The sequence below is a fragment of the Equus asinus genome, chromosome 2 (genome assembly GCF_041296235.1).
Source record: "Equus asinus isolate D_3611 breed Donkey chromosome 2, EquAss-T2T_v2, whole genome shotgun sequence".
NCBI lineage: Eukaryota > Metazoa > Chordata > Mammalia > Perissodactyla > Equidae > Equus > Equus asinus.
In genome coordinates, this window is record NC_091791.1 from 73,468,487 (window position 1) to 73,488,756 (window position 20,270).

The 20,270-nt window shown below is 40.6% G+C and overlaps 2 protein-coding genes across 5 annotated transcripts in view; one reads left to right on the forward strand and one right to left on the reverse strand.

Moving 5' to 3' along the window:
* Window positions 1-15,326, reverse strand: part of COG2 (component of oligomeric golgi complex 2) — a 56,738-nt gene extending 41,412 nt beyond the window's left edge. For 2 of the 4 annotated variants that reach the window (XM_070491493.1, XM_044757689.2), the window contains exons 1-4: window positions 15,109-15,317; window positions 5,576-5,737; window positions 4,396-4,461; window positions 527-630 (exon numbers count right to left, since the gene is read on the reverse strand). In XM_070491493.1, the coding sequence (XP_070347594.1) occupies window positions 527-630; window positions 4,396-4,461; window positions 5,576-5,737; window positions 15,109-15,180 (404 nt within the window). In that variant the 5' untranslated portion in view covers window positions 15,181-15,317. Of the gene's footprint in view, window positions 1-526; window positions 631-2,251; window positions 2,333-4,395; window positions 4,462-5,575; window positions 5,738-15,108 lie in introns of all 4 variants that reach the window. The other 2 variants (XM_014862652.3, XM_014862651.3) reach the window with 2 other exon arrangements.
* On the forward strand, window positions 15,301-16,845 carry LOC139041214 (uncharacterized). Its single transcript, XM_070491496.1, has 2 exons — window positions 15,301-15,887; window positions 16,535-16,845. The coding sequence occupies exons 1-2, from the start codon at window positions 15,301-15,303 to the stop codon at window positions 16,575-16,577; spliced, it is 630 nt and encodes a 209-aa protein (XP_070347597.1). The 3' UTR covers window positions 16,578-16,845.
* The last annotated feature ends 3,425 nt before the right edge of the window (window positions 16,846-20,270 follow it).

Sequence of the window (20,270 nt, forward strand, 5' to 3'; positions counted from 1 at the left end):
TGCTTTAAAGTTCACACTATGAAGGTAATAAGACAGTCACAGAATAACAAAGGAAATGGTCTTTTTCTTATAAGCTTTTTCTTTCCTGTTTATAAATTTCAACTAAATGTGTCCTATACTGTTTCTTAGTGATACAGTGCTAGTGCAAGATACATCAATGGTAATACTCTGGGCATATCTAAAACAATGTAAGAAAGATGAATGCTATGCCACACCTTGAAGATTAATAAGGATTTTGCCAGCCTTTAACTAAAGGCAATTCCAAAGATAAAAACCTTCCAGTGAAAGCACACTGCCTCCGAGTCCCTGAAAGGTGATGTGTTAGAACTGTGGCCTACAACCACAAAGATTTCATAACATATTATACACTTTACTTCATGTACTCCACTTCTCTTGAGGTACATTCAAAAACACTAAGCCATAGACTTGGATTTTCTTCATTTTCAGAAATGAATTATAACTAAAAAAAAAATTTAGTGTGGGTGTGAAATGTTGATTTATGTGCTAGTTAGTAAAAAATACTTACCTGCTTGCTTCTAGTGCAGACGTTTCTTTAGAACTTTGAGAATTTAAGATTTTTTCAATTTTCTCAACTGATCGAATAACTTGTATAAGCCTCAACACACACATCTATAAAAATAAAAATTAAGCAAAAAGAAAAGTTATGGTGTTTAATCTTAATTATCTTATTTCCCCACGCTAAATGCAGAAAAAACACAAAGTTAAAACTTAGAATATTTACAGCATCCCACATTTTGAATATTTCTACATAACACTGAATTCGCAAGAATGCAAATCTCAATTTTAACTTTCTAAAACAAGTTTATTTCAATATTCTATTGCAAGTTTATAGTTTAAAAAAACTAGACTTTTTTGCTTTCTCATATTCCACTCTTATTCCTTCTTTCTTTTCCCATCTTAAATGATCCTCTCTATTGACACTAATCTATTTTCTTATGACCCTTTTTTCATGCTTAATTTTACTTTCTGATCATATTTATCCTCTCAATTTACATGATATATCTATATGCCTAAGTGTAGATTCATTAAAGACATTATTATACTACAAATATTATCACAGAGGTTGAGCACTGTAAAAATTCTCATCCTTAAAAGAACAAAAGATACAAAGTCATTCATTAATAAATAGTTACTGAGAACCTATTATGAGCTAGACATTCTTCTAGACAATGGGACACTAGTGAATAAAACAAGGAAAATCCCCTGCTCTCATGAAGCTTACAATCTTTTCTAGAAATGCACTACATTCTTGAAATCTTTGGACAAAAGCTGAGAGGAGATCTAAAGGGGAAGTAAACAGAAGCTCTCTAAAATAGGCTTCTCTCCCTTGCAATTTTTTAAAAATATGCTAATAAATAAATTTAGGAAACAGTGGATAGAGAGCCAGCCTAGAGTCAGAAGTCTTGAATCCTATTTCCAACTCTGTCATTGTTTTATTACGATTATAAATGAAATCAGAAAAGAAAATTAAAACAAAGGACCACTAAAAACTAAAGGCAGTACATACAGAGGTATATTTAAAGGGGGGAGACAGAAGACAAAAGCATAGCCGAATGAGAGAGCAACCCACTACTTTTTCTAAAACAGTAAGCCTACAGTAGAATATTGAAAGTTTGCTTTAGAAAGCCCACTTACTCCCTAATCTCTAAAATATGAATATCTTCCTTACAGGGGTGCAGAAAACATGTATGCCTGTTAAATTGTAAAGTGCTTCACTGATGTCAGTTACTACTGTTTCTTGTTCTGGAAAAAATGAGCAATTTTAATTTTGTGACCATTGGGTACCTCTAAAATTTTGTCTTATTTCAAATAGGTAACATGACATTATAATGCATAAATATTTACATGCAAAAAAGCTTTGGAAAAAAACCAGTTTCATAGGAGAGGCTTTTAGCTGGCACGCAGCATAAGAAATCTACAGTTTTCTTTAAAAATGTTAATGCTACCACAAATAAATTAAAGCACAAGAAGAATATACAATTTTCTTTCTCCTTTTTTTAATTAATTACTTTACCACACCCCTCTTACTAATAGGACTTTAAGCTGACCAGGAGTGAGAAGACCTGGGCTCCAGCTCTGGCTCTTCCCCTCACTAGCCTTGCTCAGCTACTGATCCCTAAAGAGAAGAGAGACTCATGTTTCCTCCCTGCAAAGGTCCCCAGAGGAGTAAATCAGATCATATGCATGAAAGTGCCTTAACTCCAAGGTGCTATCCTGAGTCCACGTATACCTTTTTTTTCCTAATGTCCTCTTGTTTAGACATTCGTTCATCTACTGCCCGAATTCCTTCAATGACAGATGACCTAAGACTCTTGAAAAGAATAAAGAAAATGTATTGCAGAAATTGTTTTGGTAACATTATGAAATTTATACTTTTAATTCAATTCCACAGAATTTAATATCTAAAGCCAATATTAGGCAGATATTGACAAAAATACAAAGTATCAGACACAACTGCTACTGAGAGTACTCTTGATTCGGAGGCAAAATGACATGTAAAGCCAAGGTCACACAGGATTAATGGCCAAAAGAATAATAATACACATAGAATGAATGTCACAGGTGGGCAGGGTAGAGAAAGGATAATCTGAATCAAAGTATAGGAGAGTTTGGCAAAGGAGAAGAAACTTGAGTTCAACTGAAAATCTGTGTATGTTGACAAGGGTGGAGAGCAGATTATCAGAAGGTGAAAGGAAGGAAGATATAACTGAGTATGACATAATCAGTCAGTGAGGCATACACCCAGGTGCACTGTAAGCTTAATTTTGGAAATAAGTAGAAATAAAAAAGGAGTGAATTTAGGAGGACTTTACTCAGATAAGATCTTTAGACTAGAGTCTATACATTTTGGAGAACTAGAGAATGTTTAAGCACTTATATCATGATGAAACGCTGTTTTGGGAATATTGGGAATCAAGAAGTAAGGTACAGAATGGCCAGGAAAAGGGAGAGGTCACAGGTGGAGAAATATGTCCAGAAGAGAACGAATTAAGACAACTTATGAGATAATTAGGGCAAAAATGAAGGTAATGGAAACAATTAGAATAAACTGAACAAATCACAAAAATTCTACAGAAAGGTGAATTCATTCATTCAATAAACATTATGAAATACCTACTAAATGTCAGCTATTGTGGTAGCCAATGAGGATATAATGATGAACAAGACAGAAATAGTCTTATCCCTCAATGATCTTAGAATCTCACAGAGTAACTTCATGAGTTGAGATCAAAAAGGAAGGTAAGGTCTGTAGCTGACTAGGAGAAAGGCGACTATAAACACGGCTTTGGAAAAAGGAAGAGGATATGGTGCTGGCAGCCGGCAAGGCAGGACTAGCATCTGTGCATATGAGAACAGTCCACAAAGTTCAGAGCAGAAGTCAGCAGAGCAAATCTACCTCCACAGAGTTAGAGAGAAGAGTGGAAAGCTAAAGAAAGGCTGGGGCTCAGCAAACACCACAGCTACAAGGATCGGGGGAGGAAGAGGCGCACCAAAAAGAAGGCAGGAGAGCCACGCAGAGGCTAGTGTGGAATCCGACAGTGGAAGTCATGCCAAATTCCTCCTCTATTGTTCATCCAGATGGAGTCCCTGTCCCCAATGGCTTAGAGGTGGGGAGTCCCATTCCTGCAGCAGAGATTTTTTTTTTTCGAGGAAGATTAGCCCTGAGCAAACTACTGCCAATCCTCCTCTTTTTGCTGAGGAAGACTGGCCCTGAGCTAACATCCATGTCCCATACCCATCTTCCTCTACTTTATACATGGGACGCCTACCACAGCATGGCGTGCCAAGCGGTGCCATGTCCACACCTGGGATCTGACCCGGCGAACCCCGGGCCACCGAGAAGTGGAACGTGCAAACTTAATTGCTGTGCCACCGGGCCGGCCCCAGAGATTTTCTCAGAGAAACATTAATAATGTTTACTAGGTAGTAGGTTATGTTTACATTGTCTTTCAGTTGCATTCGGGGTTAAATAGCTTTTGTGAACTTGTCTTGCGGACAAATAGCTGGAAAATACTTTCAAAACTACAAATTCGTAAAATATAAGCCATTTGTAAATTGGAGACCACTTACATATAAGTAAGGTGGCATTAACAAGTTGAATTTTAAAATAGCCTTCTTCTCCTCCCCTGGCATTTTAAAGCTGTCTACTCTGAAAATCTGTCATCTTCAAATCAAACATGGTTTTTAGGTTGTAATACCACATGTAAAAACTAGAGAATCATTTACAACTTTTTTGAAGGTGGGGACCACAGTCACCGACCATTAAACAACAACTACTAACCAAGTTAACAGATTAAAGGAATTCTTCTTGGAGAAGGCAAACAAGCATAACATGCTTTATGGTGGACTGCTGAATATTACTTGGGGACTTACCAGAACCTCTTCTCGTAATTGTCCCAAAGGCACAGAAAGCTGGTTGAGGGCTTTGTCCATACCAACCTAAAGGCAAAATCACGTTGGCACAAACACATCCAACCCAGAGTAATAACGAAGTATCTGCTCAATGATCAAAGCAGTACTAGACTTAGGTTATTCTTTCTGTACAACAAAAACTGACAACCATATATTGCTAAGTAACCACATAACAGAAATGTTATTTTGCCATAAATATTGCTCATAGAATATGAAAAAAATCTGTTGACATACATGAAACTATAAAAATAAGGGAAGTCATAATAAATGAATTCGAAAAAGTTTAACAGGAAGTGAATACTTGTCTATAATTTATGATATTCAACCAGCAGATGTTAAAGTCTGATGGACTACATCTCTCCTAAACATTACTATAACTTGTATAATTTGGATATGAGAAAAATCCAAGTTAAATAGAATGGAAATAAAATTTGGGGGGCTTCAAATCCTACTAGAACATGTATCTTAGTTGTGTATTTCCCAAAAGCAAACATGGCTCATTAATTTTAACACTTCTTGAAATTCGCATGGAGATGGCTACTTTCTGTACTTCTTTGGACAAACATATTTAAAAACAAAATAAAATATGAACAAAAAAACATTTTCATGAATATTAAAACTCAAGCATTTCTAAACAACTTTTACAAACGATTGATATGCTCATTACAAACGAGTCTTACATTTTTAAAAAACCAAGCTTCCTAAAGATCAATATTGGCCTATGTTTCTTCAACCTAGCTTTGGCTAGCACATGTGCCTGAAAGTAAATTAAACATTTCCTTAAGAATAGCTGATATGTGGTTGCTCTTGTAAATTAATCTAAACCAGTCAGATTTCATGGTGATCACTTAGCAACTAACGAAAACAATCACTCTGATATTATCGTCTTTTACTTTTCGCTATTTCTTAATTACTAATTTAAAAAAAATCAAGCTGGAACATCTTAAATAAGTAAAAAAAACAAATGTATACCAAGAAAGTTTAGTTCTTTTATTAATGAGATTAGTAATCTCTTCAAGTTTCTGGGGGGAAAAATCAACTAAAAGGTTTCTAAAAACACAGCACGTTTAAGAATAAATATGAGTGAGAAAGTGTTATGTGTGTAAATACTGACTGTAAAAATTTCGGATTTATGGTTTACCAAGTTTGTTGAAAGGTTGACAAAATCTGCATAATCCTTGTTGATGAGTTCAACCATGGCTGTTTTAAGAAGTTTATAGTAGAGTTCCAGGTCATCTCTCAATTCTTCCAGCTGGACACGCTTCCTACAGTCAGACACAAAATGATCAACATCGAAATCTTCCTGAAAATAAAACCAGAAAAGAAAAATTACTGCAATGATATCACATTTTACATATAAAAATAAAATGAGAGAAAGAATAAGAGCATATTGCTGCAGGGAAAAAGTACCTTTGAGTACACACAACAACGAAGGTGCCTGGTCACTTTATACGGGTGCCAAAAGGGGCTCCTGACCAAGCGTATCCTCTCCTGTTGCCTAAATTCTACAAGGGATTTTATTTTGTTAAATTGCACATTTCAAATAGGCTCTTCTCAAAACAGAAGTAGCTTTTCTCCTTTAATTTTTTTTTTTTTTGAGGAGGATTGGCCCTGAGCTAACATCCATGCCCATCTTCCTCTACTTTATATGTGGGCCTACCACAGCATGGCTTGACAAGCCGTGCCATGTCTGCACCTGGAATCTGAACCAGTGAACCCCAGGCCACTCAAGTGGAACGTTCACACTTAACCACTGTGCCACCGGGCCGGCCCCTCTCCTTTAATTTTAAAAGTAATATAAATGTTCAAGGTAAAACTTTTAACCAACAAAGAAGTAATTACATAATAGAGAGTAAAAAAATCACCCAAACTCTGATGCTGTACAGATAAGCAATATTTATGATTTTTTCACTATTTAACATGTGATTCACATCCTTCCAGACGTTTTTTGTCTTTCTCTTTAAAATATAAATTACTTTTTTAAAAGTCAGATACAATTGACATACATTATATTAGTTTCAGATGTACAACACAATGATTTCATATTGTTGTCTAGTGGCAAATGATCATCACAATAAGTCTAGCTAACATCCATCACCACAAAGTTACAAACCTTTCTTCTTATGATAACGACTTTTAAGATTTACTCTCTTAGCAAGTTCGAATAAACAATATAGTATTTTTTTTTTTTGAGGAAGATTAGCCCTGAGCTAACTACTGCCAATCCTCCTCTTTTTGCTGAGGAAGACTGGCCATGAGCTAATATCCATGTCCCATGCCCATCTTCCTCTACTTTATACCTGGGACGCCTACCTGGGACCGCCTTTATACCTTGGCTTTTTGCCAAGCGGTGCCATGCCCGCACCCAGGTTCCGAACCAGTGAACCCTGGGCCACCAAGAAGCAGAATGTGCGCACTTAACTGCTGTGCCACCGGGCCAGCCCCAATATAGTATTATTAACTGTAGAATACATCCCCAGGACTTACTCATCTTATAAGTCTAAGTCTGTATCCAATGACCCCCCCCTTCAACTATTTCACACTCCCCCACGCCCCACCTCTGACACCAATCTGTTCTCTGTACCTATGAGTTTTTTTGTTCTTTTGTTAGATACAACATATAAGTGAGATCATACAATACTTGTCTTTCTCTGTCTGACTTATTTTGCTTAGCATTATGCCCTTAAGGTCCAGCCATGTTGTCCCAAATGGCAAGATTTCCTTCTTTTATGGCTGAATAATATTCCATTGGACATATACACATTTTCTTTATCTATTCATCCATCAATGGATACTTAGGTTGCTCCCATGCCTTGGCAATTGTAAAGAATGCTGCAATGAACATGGGGGATCTGCGAGCATAAGGCTCACTGGCCACCAGAGCCAGGTGATCTAAAGGTGTGCCCTGGGCAGCAGCCACAAAAATCTGGGTGCCAGACAAGCATAAAGCTCCTTTCCAGGAGATACTGGCGAGCTGCAGCGAGGCAGAGGGAGAGCATAAAGAAGGTACCTGCCAGCCTCCGTCTTTGGAGAGTATTTCAGGAGGCCCCTAGATGTGTGTTAAATTAGATGCCTGCACCTCAGACCAATGCTTTAAGATAAGCAAATAAGCCTCTTTCACAGAAAGTCTGGGTGCTTTTCAGTTGGCTGCCCTGTGCCAGGCCCTGGGGTGGGTGAGTCTACAGTCAACCCCTTTAAGAACTGTTTCTCAGTTCCCTATAACCTGTGGGTCTTGTGGACACAAGCCCCATTGGCTTTCAAAGCTAGATGTTTTAGGAGCTCATCTCTCAGGTGCAGGTCGTAAAAGCTGGGGTGGCAGATGTGGGGTTCAAACCCTTTGTTCCTCAGGGAGAAGCTCAGGGTTTCAGTTCCCTCCCAATTGTGGGTCGCTGCAACAGGCGTGGGGTTTATGGCAAGACTGTGTCTTAGCCTCTCCCATGGGCTTCAATGGGGGTTTTTTCTTGTTCATCTGACGTGGAGGAGTCACTGAGCTAGTTTGGGTTTTTTTTTTTTTTTCAGACAACTGTTCCATATGTAGCTGTAGATTCAGTGTGCCCATGCAAAGAGGTGAATTCACAATCCTCCTACCTTGCCATCTTGAACTGCAACCCCAGACCCTTTTCTGTGGGTACACACACACAGACATACACACAGAATCTTCATACTCATGCTGTTTTCCAAACTGTTTTTTCCCATATAAAAATATAACTTTAATGTCTTTTCATATTACATATAAATTTGTATTAACATTTTATATGGATGTTGAGTATTCCATTGAACAGATGTTCAGAATCGCTCATAACCAACTTCCAAGCACTAGTCTCACAGGATTAGCTATGTTCTGTTTCCCCTTTATAACATTCTGATGCCCCTGGTAGGCTGACATGCTTAGAACCAGCAGGTTATTGTCTACTTCACCTGTGACTTTGACTGCTACTAGTTGAGCTGTTTAGTCAAAAAGAATCAGATGTGATGATTCCCAAACTTGTTAAGGCCACTTGTACTTATCATGATTACATAATTTTTTTCCTGAGGAAAATTAGCCCTGAGCTTAACATTTGTTGCCAATCTTCCTCTTTTTGCTTGAGGAAGATTTGTCCTGAGCTAACATACCTGCCAATCTTCCTCTATTTTTATTTGTGGGTCACTGCCACAGCACAGCCACCAAGTGGCACAGGTCCACTCCCAGGAACTGAACCCAGACTGCCGAAGTGGAGCACACTGAACTCAACCATCAGGCCATGGGGCAGGCCCCCCAATAATTTTACTAAATATTATGTAAATCAACAAAATACAAGTGCAAAAAGATAACTGTTTTTATGAAAACTAAGGCAGATGGTTTGGAAAGTCTTAATACAGGGAAATTGATAAGAAAACTTTTGTTGAATTAACTATGAGTGAGATCATCATGAATCAGGCAGCACAAGGTGGAGGAGGATCATACAAACCTAGAAGCATTATACACCCAGATTCTTTGCAAATGCCCTAGGGTTCTTCTCATTCAACTTAAACTGAAACTGAATGCAAAAAAAACAATACAGAAATCTCATCAGCAGATCAATTTTCAGAGAAAAGAGCTCAGCACCACATCAATGGAGAATAAATGTACATATATATATGTTTTAATCTAAAATGTTAAGGACTCTATGCATCATCCCATAAGAGTACTTGTTCAAACTGACTTTCTTAATCAATCAGCCAAACACCTGCCCTGATAGTGTCAGATATGAGGATTTCTTATCAAATCATAATTTCACAGCCACCTACTGAAAACCCATCTGCCTCTTTATCTGGGGCCAGAATTAGCCTGGTCATTTTCCTTCTTGAGACTACCCCAGACAACACCTTACATTCATAGTTACATAGCAGATCACAGAAAGAAAATGGGAGGACACAGCTTGTAATCCTGGCCTTGCCACTAACCAGCTGTATGACTTTAGGCAAATCACTTTACCTGACTCAGTTACATATTCTTTGAAGTTCTGAACTTCTCACAGATGAAGTTCAGATCTGAACTTCATGATGGCATTCCAAATCATATAACTCAGCTCCAATGAACAAATGCTATTAGGTAATATTAATACTCAACTTACCATTTATATACTTATTCTCAGATAAACAAATGCTGCACAGCTTAAGACTAAATTACTTAGAACATTTGTGAATGTAGCAGCTTTTGCTACAGCAACAAACACTCTCAAATTCACAGTGGCATATAACAACAGGCACATTTCTTTACCAGAAATTGTTTTACTTTATATTGTATATTTACTAAACATTTAAAAAGAAAAAACTTAAAACCCATAGATTTATGGTCAACTGATTTTTTACAAGGATGCCAAGACCATTCAATGGGGAAAGAAGAGTCTTTTCAACAAATGATGCTGGGACAAGTGAATATCTACATGCAAAAGAATAAATTTGGACACGAACCTCACACCATATACGAAAATTTACTCAAAAATGGATCAAAGATTTGAATAAGAGCTAAAAGTATAAAATTCATAGAAGAAAACAGAGGTGAAAATCTGTGTGACTTTGGATTAGGCAATGGTTTTTTAGATATGACACAAAAAGCTTAAGAAATAAATAAACTCAATTTGATCACAATAAAAAGTTTTGTGCATCACAGGACACTATTAAGAAAGTGAAAAGACAATCCATAGAATGGTATAAAATATTTGTAAATCATATATCTGACAAGAGTCTAATATCCAGACTATAGAAGGAACTCTTACAACACAACAATAACAAGACAACCCAATTAAAAAATGAGCAAAGGATTTGAACAGACATTTCTCCAAAGATGATATACAAATGGCCAATAAGCACATGAAAAGATGCTCAACATCATTAGTCATTAGGGAAATACAAATCAAAATCACAAGATACCACTTCACACCCACCAGGATGGCTACAATAAAATAAGAAAAAGAAAAAAAAGCGTTGGCAAGGATGTGGAGAAACCAGAACCCTCATACATTGCTGGTGAGAATGTAAAATGGTGTACCTGCAGTAGAAAATAGTTTGGCAGTTCCTTAAAACGTTGAACACAAAATTACCCAGCAATTCCCTGCCTAGGTCTATACACCTGATAGAACTAACTGAAAACAGATGTTCACATAAAAACTTGTATATGAATGTTCCTAGAAGCATTATTTATAAGAGCCAACAAGAAAACACAACCTAAGTGTCTATTAAGTGATGAACAGATAAAAATCCACACAGTGGAATATTATTCAGCCATAAAAAGGAATAAAGTACTATTACCTGTTAGAATATAGATGAACCTTGAAAACACTACATTAAGTGAAGGAAGCCAGACACAAAAGGCCACATATTGTACGACTCTATTTATACGAGATGTTCCAGAATAGGCAAATCCATAAAGACAGAAAGCAGATTAGTGGTTGCCAGGGGGACGGGAGAATTGGAACTAATAGGTCTGAGGTTTCTTTCTGAGGTGATGGAAATGTTCTAGAATTACAGAGTGGTGACAGATGCACAACATAGTAAACATAGGACAAACCAGTGAAGTGTACACTTTAAAATGGTAAATTTTATATGAATTATATCTCAACAAAAAAGAAAAAACTTAAATATCAACAAGAAAAATCTTCAGATACATTAAAAATTCCAAAGTAACAGTAACCAAAAGAAAGCTGGAGTAGCTACATTAATTTAAGACAAAGCAGTTTTCAGAGCACGGAAAATTATCAAGCATAAAGAGGAGTATTACATAATGAGGAAGAAGTCAATTCACGAAGAACACAGAACAATCCTTAATGCGTATTTGCTTAACAAAGCTTCAAAATATATGAGACAAAAAGTAAAAGAACTATACAGACATAAACAAATCTATTATTATAGCTGGTGACCAACACCTCTCTATCAGTAATGGACAGATCTAGGAGGAAGGTAGAAAAAGAGGAGATGGAGAGAAGCAGATGGATTCAAGAGATATTCAGGAAGTGAAATCTCTAGGACTCAGTAGAAATCCACATATTGGATTTTGGAAAGGTGACAGAGAGAGGAGCTGACTCCTGGTTTTCTGACTCACAACTAGATGGATGGTGGAGCATTAACTGAGATGTGTAATACTACAAGAGACCTAGTTTTGCGGGGAGGAGGTACTCATGAATTCAGTTTTGAACATGATGAGTCTGAGGTGCCAGAGAGATATCCAAAAAGAGATGTCAAGGAGAAGTTGATTGTATGGTACTAGAGATCAGGAGACATTTGGGCCAGAGATATGAATCTGTGTCACCTACCTATAGATGGTCACTGAAGCTGCACAAAGGATCATCTAGGGAAAGGTGAGGACATGTGATTGAGCCCATAAGCAGCCATTTAATGGCTACAAGGAGGAGAATGATTATGCACAGGAGACAGAGAGACCAGAGAGGTAAGAAGAAAACCAGAAAGCACTGGGTCTCAGAAAGCAATGAAGACAGCATTTGGTCTGCTGAGAGGTCAAGTAAGGAGACAGAAAAAGGTCTGCTGGATTGACTTACATCTAGTTAGCACTGGCGAAAATGGTCAGTGGAATGATGGGGCCAGAAGCCAGAATGGAAAGAGTTTAAGAGTAAAAGGTGAGAAAGTGAAGACAATTCTTGAGCATTTGGCTGTGATACGGAAAAGAGTGACAGGGCCATAACTAAAGGCAGGAGGATCAAGTGGAAGAGACTAAAATAGGAGTGTGTTTGAAATAGGAGGATAGAGAAGGAGAAGATAAGAAAGTCCTGAGAAGGCAAGAGAGCATGGGATCCAAGCATGGGTGGAAAAATTAACCTTAGGAGGAAAGAAAGCCCCTCTACGTACCAGGCAAGAATGAGAAAGAGAATGGGTACAAATACAAGAATGAGATTTTTGTTTGTTTGTTTTGGATTTTTTTTTTTTTAAAGAATGGGATTGTTACCAGCAAGATGAATGAGTTCCCATTTGATGGCCTTTATTTTTTCTGTTAAACAGAAAATGAAGTCATATGCTGAGAGAGAAGGGGAGGCTATGATTTCGAAAGCACACCTAGGTGAACGGGTCTAATTCACCTTTGTTAGCATGCCCCTTTTTCTCTCTTGCTATCTTAAGTCCTATTTACATTCATTAGTCAGCTCTCTCAGGATTTTTGTACTTTTTTTAAGCTGACAAAGCTAACAGTATGATGTTGCCACCAGCTCTGCCTCAAAGTGATTCTTCCATGTGCCAGTCCTGCCTTTTGATCACCTACAGCTTTCACAAACCTGTTCCCTCCTCTGTTTTTTTCGTTAGATCTCATAAGGGCCACTGAAATGATTTTTTAAGTAGACTCCTGCCACCGGTCAGCTCCAATGCAACAGAAATGACCACATAATTTCCTGCTTTAAACTTGACTATAACTCCATAATGAATACTGCATCAGGCACAAGCCCCTCAGTGCAGTGTACAAGGCCCAGCACAACTTACAACCCCACCCGATCTACCTTTCTACATTTCCAGTCTCATATCTGGCCATTCTTCCATACCCAAACCACTCTGAACTAAGTGCAGTTTCTTGGCACACACATTCTTCCTATCACCATACTCAAGGGCCAAAACCATATCTTATCTTTCCTTGTGCCATCACGTCTAGATTGCTGGCTGGCACACAGTAGGTGAGCAATGAATGCCTGTTTATTTTAAATGAGCAATTGTTACTATTGCCCTACCAGGTGCTCATCACATTTGGCAGACTAATGACAAAATTTCCAATCAACTGACTGGATTTCAAGCAATCTCAACTCTCCTAATGCCAACTCTGATATTCCCTAACATTCCCACAGGCACAAAATCTACCCAATTCCAAAATGTGTTGAATGAGACAGAAATGTAGAAATACAACAACAACAGCAAGCTCTCCACCCATCCTTTGTGCATGGAACTATAACTTATTAAATGTCTCTTTGAAGGGAACACAAATTTGCAAATAACCTTTATCTCCGGGTCCCACCTAGAAAATCAATAACGTTTTACACAAAACAGCTGTTCTATGTATTTTTCTTCTTCATGTGGAGTGGTCACATTTATTAGCACTACAAATTGTATGGCATATTAAGAGCTTTAAGAGCCAGGAAAAAATATGGAATTGCTGGCATTCCATCTAGTTCCCCAGTTTGCTCTCTCCCTACCTCTACGTTCTATTTTAGAACTAATATTTTGAGATTTTTACTTTCTGAAGCTGCTTTTACCAAAGGCATTCTGTCAGCTCAGAGTGAGAAAGATGGTGGGACTACTGAGTCAGAAAGGATGCTGGTATTGGGTCTGAAGAAGCCTGAAAAAGTCAAAAGATGGACAAGAGTTTTCTGTACTCCAAGATCCTTGAAGTAAGAGAAGTCAGAACAAAGTCCCTGATCTCTGTGTGTACATTTTCTTCTTCCAGTGCACCTCTCCCCATTGTGTCTCCTCAGTTCTTTCTTTCCACCCTCACATCACGGTAGCTCTTAGCCAGGAGGTGGAACAAAGGGTTTCTAGAACCGTGAGTTCACTCTGTACTCTCTTTCCGATATCCTAGTCAAGTTACAACTTTTATTACAGTGGTTTAGCAGAAACATCGCTGTACAAAAACAAAAGTATATCACTCCTAAGTCTAGATAGCCCCACATATTAAAAATGATATGGCCACACTGGAGAGGATCCAGATGTAAATCCTTTTTTAAAACCAGAGTTTTGAAGATGTGATCTGACTGTAAATATCAAAAAGAGAGAAGCTAATTAACCCAGCAAAAGAAAAACATATTCTGACTTGAAGTCATCACAAAAGACAGGACAAGAACAAATTTAAATTCACTCGTTCAAAACTTTAAGTGTCTACTGAGCCAAAACTTTTAACTTTTTAACACCGAAACCAGCTACTAAGTGATGTCAAAAGTTTCAATACTTAGAAACTAAACATAACTACATTTTTGATAGTTTAACTGCAGATACCAAATAGGTAGGCAAAGCTTCTCCTAGCTCTGATTCAAATCTTGGACGTTTTCAAAGCTGTGCCTGATGGAACTTCTATTATCAGTAAAACGTTTCCAGCTTATATTGCTAATCTGTAAGTTTATGTACTCCAATTACCTGCAGACCAAATTCAAGTTCAATTTAGAAAGAGAGAAAGTAGGGCAACTTTAGAAAAGAATGGTTTGCTTTGTTGTACTGCTACAAAATCAGTAAGAGTATTCTAATCTTTTAAACATCTTATTCCAGAAGCTTTAGATGAATGTTAGGCAAAAACTTTAGATTAAGTGCCCTTTGTTCCGACCCGATCCCTGGGTAGGTACATGGGTTCAGAGATAGGTTCAACGCATATTTACTGAGCTTCCAGGTGCAATGCACTGGTCAACAAGCTTCCTTCTGACTAGAGGATTGGTAATCTGCCTGCACTGCGTGATAACAAGGTCAGGTAATAACACGGGCTTTTACATTTGGCTCAAAACTCCTTGCCCAGAACTTTCAGGCCATTTCACTCAACATGCACGATTTCACAGACGTGTTCTCTCCAGGTGCACCTGCCAAACCTGAGGCCAGGAGACCGCGCAGGGCAGGGCGAGGCCTGTCACAGAGCGAGCGCCGCGGGAAAGGGCGGCCGGGACGCGGCAGGAGGAGCCGAGGGGAGGCCCGCGGCGGAGCAGGGCCGGCACCCAAAGCCCAGCTCGGGGTGAGCTCGGCGCGCACCTTCATAAACTCGTCCTTGTCGAAGCAGAGCGTGTCCGGCCCCCTGGGCAGGTTCATCCTACTTTGCTCCATCCCGCCGGCCGCCGCCTCTCAGCGCCAACTCCAGCGACGCTAAGCAGCAGGAATCTCCACCGAGGGACCAGGCGACCGCCACAGCGTCTCCACCGCACGGAAAGAACCACTTCCGCCAACATGGCGGCGCCCGCGCCGCGGCCAATGAGGGAGGGCCGCCAGCCGGCCCTCGCCTGCCGCCGCCAAGAGTGCCACCGGTCTGCCGCCGCTGCCATGCTGCAGTCAGTGCTGCCCCATGCGGTGGAGGGCGGCACTGCAGCCTCGCGCTCGCCGCCGCGGGGCGGCCCGGCTCCCAAGGAGGCGGGACTGAATCCTGGAGGAGAAGGGCCGAATCCGCCAGCCGGGCTCGCTCGCCACCCTACCGTTTCCGCTGGGAAAAGTCGCCTGCTGCGCTTTTCCAGTGTCTTCTTCCGGAGATTGCACCGCTTTGGAATGCTGAAAGAGGAGCCATTGTCGAATGTCAGCCCCCTCGTTGTCAGGAGGGTGTTCCAGGGTTGGACCCTACGCCGCTCGTTGCTCCCTTCCCTGCGCTCTCCGCTGCTATCCGGGCGCTGGGGCCTTTGCGGGAGCTCGGGCCTCCCCTCCTCGCCTTGGCGCCAGCAGGCGAGAGTAGATAGAGTCTTCTCCCATGAGCTCAGCTCCCGGGTCCTGTGCAGAAGAAGGTGGTTAGCTGACAGCTCGCTGCTCAATTTTGAGCTCAGTTTCAGGTGGGCAGCCTCTGAACACAGCTTTGGGTCTTCAGGGTTCTTCAAGGAGTGCCTCACCAGCTGCTTAGTCAAAACACAGCAGACAAATACATGTGCATAAATATTTATTTTTAATCTAAATCAGGAATGGGCAAATTTTTGTGTTTGTAGCCAGTATTGGTGCAATCACTACCCCCTCCAATTTCTCAAACTTTCTCCCTTCTCTTCCCAGATCCATTCCAATTTTATTCTGAGATTTTCTTTCTTTTTCTCTTCCCTTGCTTTTTCTCCCACTGTCCTTTCCTCTAGCAGCGAATACCATGGTTACATGATCAGGATTCATTTCCCTTGTTTCTCCTTCAGACTCTGACTACTCAAACCACAAAGCTCACTTCACACTCTTCACTCTGCAAGTCTTTCCTCCCTGCAACATGGGTCTTTTGTAAACCTGTGACAAATAAAAATGGCAAGCAATAGGATATATTGGAGTATATGAGGAAGCCATTTGGTATAAACCTAATTCGGCCTGACTTCTTTTTTTTTCCTCCAAAGGGCCTGACTGGCTATTGAGCACGCATTGCATATCTGCTTAGACATTTCCTTTGGCCAGAACAAAGGCCCTTGAGATAAAGATGCAACTTCCCCCCGACATTAGCATTTTTCTTTAGGCTAGGAACTGATTGCTGCACTCACCTCCCAGCTCACCTGTGACCACCCAGCTGGAGACAACAGACTGCCACCCTGCTGTGTTCACAGAGACAGAAGACCTACCTGCTATTTCCATCAATCGCTGTGCCGACAGAGCAGTCTCGCGACTATTGTGGGAGGGACATTTCAATCCTATGTGAAACATCCTCTTTGAGGGTATATAACCACCCTTATACCCCCACTTCTTTGGAGTGCTCTGTTCCTTTGTGGAAAGACTCTCCCGGGTTATAATCCTCAGATTTAAGCTCAGAATAAACTCACCCAAATTTTCATTTATAGATTGGATGTGGATTATTTTCGTCGACACCTCGAAAAGGCTGCTCCTCCCAATGCTGTCTTCTTCTTAGGCATAACATTAACCCATCTTAGCCCTTCAAAAGGAATGGGACAGAGGAAGGCAATACCTTAAAATGAGACTCCTGTATTCAAGTTGCTCCAAATAGGAAAGTGGTCACTCTTTTAAAATATGGATATAGAATCCAAAACACCCTAGCATTGGGCCTGCCAAGCCTATTAAAGAGCATCTTCCCTGCCAACATCTAGAGAAGATGAGATAGGATGAGCGCTGGAACTTACCTGGAGAATCAAAATAAATTGCCAGAGGTGCAATTGCAAAAAGTGCCCCCTGTGTTCCTGTTATGTTTGTTTGGATACAGGGAATGAAAGCCTCGTTATTTGTTTTTTGTTTGCTTACTCTTATTGATGAGGATTTTTAGGCTGCTTAATTTTAAATGAGGATTTTTAGGCTGGTTACTTTTAAAACTACAGATGAGAGGCAGGCTCCAAGGAGTAGAATTTGCTTGTCCCTTTGTTGGGAAACATTTACGTTTCTAAGGGAAACCTCTACCTGTGAAGATGCCTCCCTCTCTGTGCCAGGAAGAAGGGGGATGGCCTTATCTCTAGAAACTCTTAATCAATGCCAGAGGCAAGAACTTAAGTTGGTTACTGTCTGGCAACCTCATGTAACTGACCCCCCCCCAAATCCTCCTTTGTCTTTAGCTGAGGATAAAATTCAAGCGGTGACTTCTGCCATTTACTCAATCCGGTTTGATTCTTATCTAAAAGTTTTTGGGACCACCAAATGGCTGGACCCTACGGGCGGGCAATGATACCATTTTAACTTTTTTACATATTCTTTGTCTTGTAAAGAGATAACTCACATACCTATGCCTTAAATTTAGCTCTAACCCTCAACTTCGGGCAGCAGAAGCTCTGACTGCCCATGGGCCCTGTCCCCATGCTATTCCACACTATTCTCTAAATAAAAGAGCACTCCTGCCAGATCTTGAGAGTCTAAGAAATCTTTCTTTCGACTCCTTGGCTCACCAACCCCGCATCATTATCATGAAAATTTTCAAACAAACACAAAGTCTGGCGAGCACAAGGATACCCCCCATGCTCTCATCGCTGGGCTTCTATGGTCATCAACATTTTGTCATACCTGTTTCATCTGTCTTCCTCCTACCACTGTACCACCACCTCCTTTTTTGGCTGGGATATATTTTAAAGAAAATCTCAAACATCATATCATTTCCTGCTCCTCAGATGCCTCAGTTTACAGGTCAAAGAAGAAGAAGAAAATTTCTGTGAAAATAATCCATAACTGATCTATAAATGAAAATTTGGGTGAGTTTATTCTGAGCTGAAATCTGAAGACCATGGCCCAGGGCCTTTCTTCCCGAAGGAAGAAAGAGCACCGAAGAAGTGGGGTGCACAGAGTGGTTATATACCCCCAGAGAGGATGTTTCATGTAGGATTGAAGTGTCCCTTTCACAATAGTCGCCAGACTGCTCTGTGGGCACAGCGATTGATGGAAATAGCAGGTAGGCCTTCTGTCTCAGTGAACACAGCAAGGTGGCAGTCTGTTGTCTCCAGCTGAGTGGTCACAGGTGAGTGCCGCAATCAGTTCCTAGCCTAAGGAAAGATGCTTAATCTTTAAGGAAATGCCAACGTTGGGTGGGGGAGGGAAGTTGCACCTTTATCTCAAGGGCCTTTGTTCTTGCCATAGGAAATGTATATACAATGCATGCTCAACGGCCACAGTCAGGCCCTTTTGGAAAAAACAAAGTCAGGCCAAATTAGGTTTATACCAAACGGCTTCCTCATATACTCCAATATATTCTATTGCTTGCCATTTTTATTTGTTAAAAATAAGACATTTCCTTGCAAACCTGCAATGCCATCATCAGACCTAACAAAATTAACGGTTCTAATGGCCAGCCCATATTGGCTCTGAGAGGTGTGGCTTTTAGCCCAAGGCCATACTACTAATGAATGACAAGTGTAAACCCAGGCAGTGCAAACTGCAAAGTCCATGCTCCTAAACAAGGCACCAAGAAAGGGGGCGAGGATGCTGGGCACATCAAACAAAGCTGCCTTCTAGAGCAGTGTAAATGAGCTAGAGCTTGAACTCCTTCCTTCCTTTCTTATAATTCTCTTCTGAAATTCTTCCTAGGTCTTGAGTAAAGAGAGGAACCTAAATTTGTACAGCCTGGTATGCTAACCTTGGGGATGCTGAAGGGATTAGGTGGCAAAGAGTAGTGAGAGTCCCTGCTGCCTGCTGTTCTCCCAAGCACCAGTAGGGAGCAGCCAAGACCCCAGAGAGTGGGCTGCCACTTGGAGCCATTGGCTGTGGCAGTGATGCAGCCCACCAAAGCCAGGAGCAGCAGGAAAGACCCCTGATGCTGGTGGAGTACCCTAGGAGAACAAAGGCAAGAGGGAGAGTAAGCCTAAATCTGTGCAGAGGATACAGCCCTGGGTTTCTACTCAGAGCTGATATTCAGTTGGGACACACCATTTCAGCCATGCAAAGGTTGCTGAACAGCTTCTGTCCAGAGCCTGCTGCATGTCATGTTACCAAAACCAAAGTGGGTTCACCTCCTGGAGAGTTAAATCAGACTCTCTACCAGAAGTAGTTGTCACACAAAGTAAAGTATATTTGCAGCAAATAGGAGACCATGTGAAATCATTTCCAAAACCATGGCTCCCTGAACAAAGGGAAACAGGGACCTTTTAGTTTGGATGAGGAATGAATATGCCAAAGGGAGAGGTAGGTATTCACTTGCACAGGCTGAGTTGGAAAACATGCTTCTACATACACTGCAGGTTGTGGTAATAAGGCCTAAGCTCCTCCTGGAGAGATCTTAGCATTGAAAATAGGCCCAGGGCCAGCCCAGTGGCATAGTGGTTAAGTTTGTGTTCTCTACTTCAACAGCCCAGGGTTTGCTGGCTTGCATCCTGGGCACAGACCTACACACTGCTTATCAAGCTGTGCTGTGGCAGCATCCCACATAGCAGAACTATAAGGACTTACAACTAGGATATACAACTATGTACTGGGGTTTTGGGGAGAAAAAGAGGAAGATTGGCAACAGATGCTAGCTCAGGGCCAATCTTCCTCACCAAAACCAAATAAAAAAAATAAAAATAAGGCAAAGGTTGGGGCTGGCCCCGTGGCTGAGTGGTTGGGTTCATGTGCTCTGCTTCAGCAGCCCAGGGGTATGCTGGTTTGGATCCTGGGCATGGACCTAGCACCGTTCATCAGGCCATACTGAGGCAGCATCCCACATGCCACAACTAGAAAGCACCACAACTAAAATATACAACTATGTACTAGGGGGCTTTGGGGAGAAGAAAGAAAAGTAAAATCTTTAAAAATAAATAAATGACCAGTTAGCAACTACGGACAGGGTTCCT